Consider the following 5,097-nt stretch of genomic DNA (forward strand, 5'->3'; position numbering starts at 1 on the left):
GCATGCTCGGAGTAGCTATGGAGTTAACCCAGCAATAGATTCAACAAGTTGTTCTTTGGTAAAAGAGGTTTCCTCTTAATGGAGCAGGAAAGAAAACAATATAAGAAGCTCTGGAATGTATTGAGTGTAGCCAGGTCCTTGGAGAAGTAGCTCGGTGTACTTCTTGGAAATTGTGTGTTGTAACAGCACTGTGCAGCCTTTCCCTGAAAAGATGTGTGCAACCACCCCCTGCCATAAACCTGACACCAACTTAGCAATTGAAGTCTCTTTTGAGGATAGGGAAGTTATTTGAACACCCCAAAATGCAGAAGCTCACTTCATCCTTCTCAGAGCTCACTGCATGCGTCTGTGTGGAGTTGCTGGTGTGCATCCTTCACTGAAATCTTTAACAGTGAGGAGTTAAACATCAGCCTCCATCTGTAGCTTATCTCAACATGTGAAATACTTTTTTGCCTTCCTCTTGATCATTTGTTTTCAATTCCTTTTTCCTCTCTTAACAGGACGCAATTAACAGGATCCAGGACCTGATGGCAGATGGCACTCTGACAGGTAACAGCCAATACACGAAAGGGGTTTATTTTACCTGCTGAATAGGTGGTGTGGAAAATACCCTCACTGTGGTAGAGAGAGTCTTCCTATGCAATTTCTGTTTTAAACTGCAAGAGATCCTAGTGGGACTTGATAAAGATATTTATGTTTATTAGCCCTGCTTCAGCTGCTGTGAAACTGCTGTTTAAAGCACTATGGGATGTGTTATACAGAAGTGGGGGGTGAACGTCCCCAGCAGTTTAGGACCCAGCACAAGGCTTCTGCCTGTGATTGAGCCCTGCTGAAGGCCTTTAGGGGTTGCTGAGCAGCCAAGTGCAAATTAACATCTGCTTAAATCTGAACTTGCAAGAATCACTTGGATGTTTGGGGCGGTTTGCAAGCCTGCTCTGAAGGAGCTGTGGCTCAAAGCCAGGACTGAGGTATGGCACACTGGGGGAGAAGCAAACATCCCAGAGCACTCCGGGATGCTGCAGTAAGTGAAGTGCTTGCACCCAGCCACGCACCCACGCAGTCAGAGCTGGGATGTGAGCGTGTGGGTAGCTCTCTGTCTGAACAAGCTTGGTTTATTGCTGGGCAGTCTTTTTCTTTGAGGGTGAAGCAGGGAAAGGTGCCAATGCAAACATTTACTGCCCAAGATTGGTGAGTACATGTGGATACCCATCCAAATGACCTAAAAGTGGTCTGAATGAAAGCGTAAGGGTGTGTGATGTCCTGGTTGCCTGGGTCCAGAACATGGCACCAACACTACATACCTGAAGTAGCTGCTGCGGTACTCCCAGCAGGCTGTGCACAGTGAAAGGGCTGTGTTACTTTGAACAAAACTAGTCTTACCAAGGCACTCTGCTGTTGTAGCCCTGCTCAAAGACCCAGCAGCAGAGAGGAGATGAAAGCCTGACTGCTAGCACGTTGTTCTGCTGCCCTAGATACGAACTGCAGCCTCAGCAGTTTGAACGTCCCTTCCAGAAGAAGTGACTGATGTCTGTGGGGAAGCGAGAGGAGCCAAAGTGCTGACTTCAAGGTCCTTTTTTTTTTCCCCTGTAGGTGTGATTGATGACAGAGGGAAGTTCATCTACATCACTCCGGAGGAGATGGCTGCCGTGGCTCAGTACATCAAACAGAGAGGACGCGTCTCCATCGCGGAGCTGGCCCAAGCCAGCAATTCCCTCATCAACCTCCAGCCTGACAGCAGAGCTGTTGCTCCAACTGTGGCGTGAGATAAATACAGCAGGAGATTCACCTCTGAACAAGCCACGTAATTAAAAACAAATGAGGAGCCCTCTGATCCATCCGTGGTGCTTGAAAATAGGATGCTCTTTTGAAACATCAGCTGCAAGGCTCCATCAGAAATGTTGCTTGTCATCCTGTTAGAGCTGGTATAAAATAGGACAGTTGTTTGTACAACAGCCAAGAACTTGGGGCTGAAACACCCTGAGGTACCCCAGCAATATGAGTAATTTATAGACGGTTGCTTTATTTTGGCAGTCGGTCCCGTGTGACTATACCCACACTTTTTATTGTTTCCAGATTCTGATGTCTGTATCGAATCTATTTGGTTTTGATTGCATTCAGAATTCTCCAGGCTTGCCCTGCCCTTATGGAGAGCTGTGTAACTTTGGGACAGCGATACAGCCCAGAATAACAACCGTTTAGGGGTGAGGCTCACAGATTTTGTCTTCACAACATTGAAAGGACAAAGAGAAAATAGTGCAAATGTTGTCTCTGCCCTCACTGAAATACATAAGCTAGAATTGCGAGGGGTTATTTCAGAAAACCTTTGCTTTATAAATGTATTTTGCTCGATTTATATAATGCAAAAAGCTTGCTCGCAGCCAAGCTGTGTTCTTTTCCCGTAGCCAGGAGACAGAGACCCCTCCAGGGAAAGGCTGATTCACCTCAGTTATGCTCCGGGCCAATTCTCCTGATACCAACCAGATTTTGGTGATTCATCCTTTGAAGTCAGAGCCAGCTCGGTGTCTGAAGGCCTCGGACACCCCCGCCCCATTGTGTTCTGGGAGGTTTGGGTCTTTTTAAATCAAAAATGGAGGCACTGTGAGTCATGCAGATAATATTACAAGTAAATGATTATGAATATCTTAATTGTAGGTTTCCTGCGTAAGAATATTTATTTTTTTTTAATAGCCTAATTGATGCTTTGTTAATTTAACCTTTCTGAAATCAAGAGGATCCATGTGGATATCCAGTAATTGGGGAGGGCACGAGGGGCTGGGTTGGTCTCTGCCGAGCTTAGAGGTAACCTGAGCAGGCTAAAAGCTGCGCTGTCAGCAAGATGAGACGGCAATAAAACAGTGGTAGGAAGTGCATTTCCTTCTTGATCTTTGCTGCTAAATGCGATGCTCTGGAGGAGCACAGAGTTACAGTGTGGGAGATGGGTACATCCTTCCTGTGTCGCACGATGACCAGCAGAGAGATTGCTTGAGATTCTTAATTATTCCAAATTCGATTTTGCTGTGATTTTTTTTTCTTACTCTATCCTAAGCTATTCTTTTAATAAAATAATCAGTATTGAAAGAATTGCAGATCTTTGTATTTGAGATGTATTTTTTAATATATTAAAGGATTTTGTGAGGTAAAAGAGCCAGCCAGAAGTGCCACAGACTCCAGTGTGCGGAGGTTTTCCATTAAATCCACTGAAATAGCTCCAAAAGGCACTCGGTTTCTGTGAAGGTAACCAAAACCACCACATCCACTGTGCAGCACGAGCTTGCTTCTGCTCTGCAAGTACAACTGCACCAGTGAAACAGCCCTGCAGCTTCAGCATGGGCTGGTGGTCTGCTGAGAATGGGGTGTGCAGCCGCCTCCTGTGCACCTCTGTATCAACTTGGACAAGATTTGTCCTGAATTTTCTGAATTATTTTGGTATTATGTTATTGGAGTTGGTCAGGGCTGTCTCAAAGCCAAGCAGGTTGGTTGGTGGTGGTTGAGCTTAGAGGAAGTGCTAGGCAGAAGGAAAACTCATTTCATTCATGGTTTTGGGGTGCTCTGTGATCTTCACTGCACGTGAACTGAGAGGCCAGCTGCTTATAGGAAGGAAAATGTAGGTAACAAAAAGCATGTGTAGGCTTCTGGTTCTTCTCCAGGAAGTGAACTGTGCTCTGCTTGAAGAAATCATTTCACTTGGTCAGGTTTTCTAGATTGTTGCAGAGTCTGAGCCTGCAGTAAGGACAGATGGGTGTTGGTGCTCTGACCTGTGCCTTGGGGAACAACCACCACTATTAAATTGAAATGAATTTTCTATTAAATAAAACTTATGAAATTTTCTAGGAATCTACTTCTAGAGTCCAAGAAAACAGTTTAAAACCTGGACTACACTTCCTTCAGCCCAGTTTGTAAATGAAGCCATTCAAACTTACCCTGCTTCTCAAATCTGTGTTCATCCTTTTTCTGTGGAAGCGGAGGAGGAAGAAATGAAGGGCTGTGCCCCCAAAATCATTTCACTGACAGAATTCATAAATCCTGTGATAACTCATTTCATATACCCCATGAGCAGGGACACCTCGTGGGAAGGCATCTGGAGAACAAGCCTTATGAGGAGCGGCTGAGGGAACTGGGCTTGTTTAGCCTGGAGAAGAGAAGGCTGAGGGGAGACCTCATCACCACCTCCAACTGCCTCAAGGGAGCTTGGAGAGAGGTGGGTGCTGGTCTCTTCTCCCAGGTGATGGGGGATAGAACAAGGGGAAACGGCACCAAGCTGTGCCAAGGGAGGTTCAGGTGGGAGAGAAGGAGGAAGTTCTTTACTGAGAGGGTCGTCAGAAGCTGGCACAGGCTGCCCAGGGAGGTGGTGGAGTCACCATCCCTGGATGTGTTTAAGGAGCGGGTAGGCGAGGTACTTAGGGATATGGTTTAGTGGGTAGACAGGAGCGGTTGGACATTATGATCTCAGAGGGCTTTTCCAACCGAGTGATTCTGTGATTCTGTGATTTAGGCTAACCCTAAATTAAGGGACACCCCAAGTGCCATGGCCGAGATAGGTGAGGATGTGGGTGCACGTGGAGAGGTGGCCTGGGGTGCTTTCCTTCTTCCTGAATGTCCCAAACTGCCCCTGATTCTCCACTGCAGAATGGTACAGCATCTGCCTGACTTGTCCAGAGCACCAATTGTCCCACGTGCCTATGGAAAATGTGACAGCATCAAGCGCAAAACCTAGGCACAACATTCATCTGTCAGGTGGGCCTTCCCGTCACATCTGGTGCACTTAGCTGTGAAATACAGGCCAGTAAAATAGTAAATAGGGTAAAATACTGGGATGCACTGCAGGTTTTGCTGGTTTGAACTCATAAGAATTTAAAAGCTCTTCAGTGCCTGCTCTCTTGGAGCATCTGGGCCCTCAGCTCAAGAACAACAGGAACTGCTTGAAAGAGTCCAGCAGGGCCACAAAGATGATGGAGGGAGTGGAGCATCTCCTGCTGAGGAGCGGCTGAGGGAGCTGGGGCTCTTGAGCTTGGAGCAGAGGAGCCTGAGGGGTGCCCTCATTCCTGGGGATCCATTGGGAAAGGGCGAGTGTCAGGAGGAAGGAGCCAGGCTCTGCTC

The 5,097-nt window shown here is 46.9% G+C and overlaps 1 protein-coding gene across 1 annotated transcript in view; it reads left to right on the forward strand.

Moving 5' to 3' along the window:
- The window catches only part of DDRGK1 (DDRGK domain containing 1), a gene marked incomplete at its 5' end in the record, with an annotated part of 30,939 nt that extends 29,176 nt beyond the window's left edge, over nucleotides 1–1,763 (forward strand). The window contains 2 exons of the mRNA XM_010184346.1: nucleotides 501–549; nucleotides 1,591–1,763. Of these exons, the coding sequence (XP_010182648.1) occupies nucleotides 501–549; nucleotides 1,591–1,763 (222 nt within the window). The remainder of the gene's footprint in view (nucleotides 1–500; nucleotides 550–1,590) is intronic.
- Nucleotides 1,764–5,097: the final 3,334 nt, after the last annotated feature.

This window comes from Mesitornis unicolor, unplaced genomic scaffold (genome assembly GCF_000695765.1).
Source record: "Mesitornis unicolor isolate BGI_N332 unplaced genomic scaffold, ASM69576v1 scaffold24785, whole genome shotgun sequence".
Lineage (NCBI taxonomy): Eukaryota > Metazoa > Chordata > Aves > Mesitornithiformes > Mesitornithidae > Mesitornis > Mesitornis unicolor.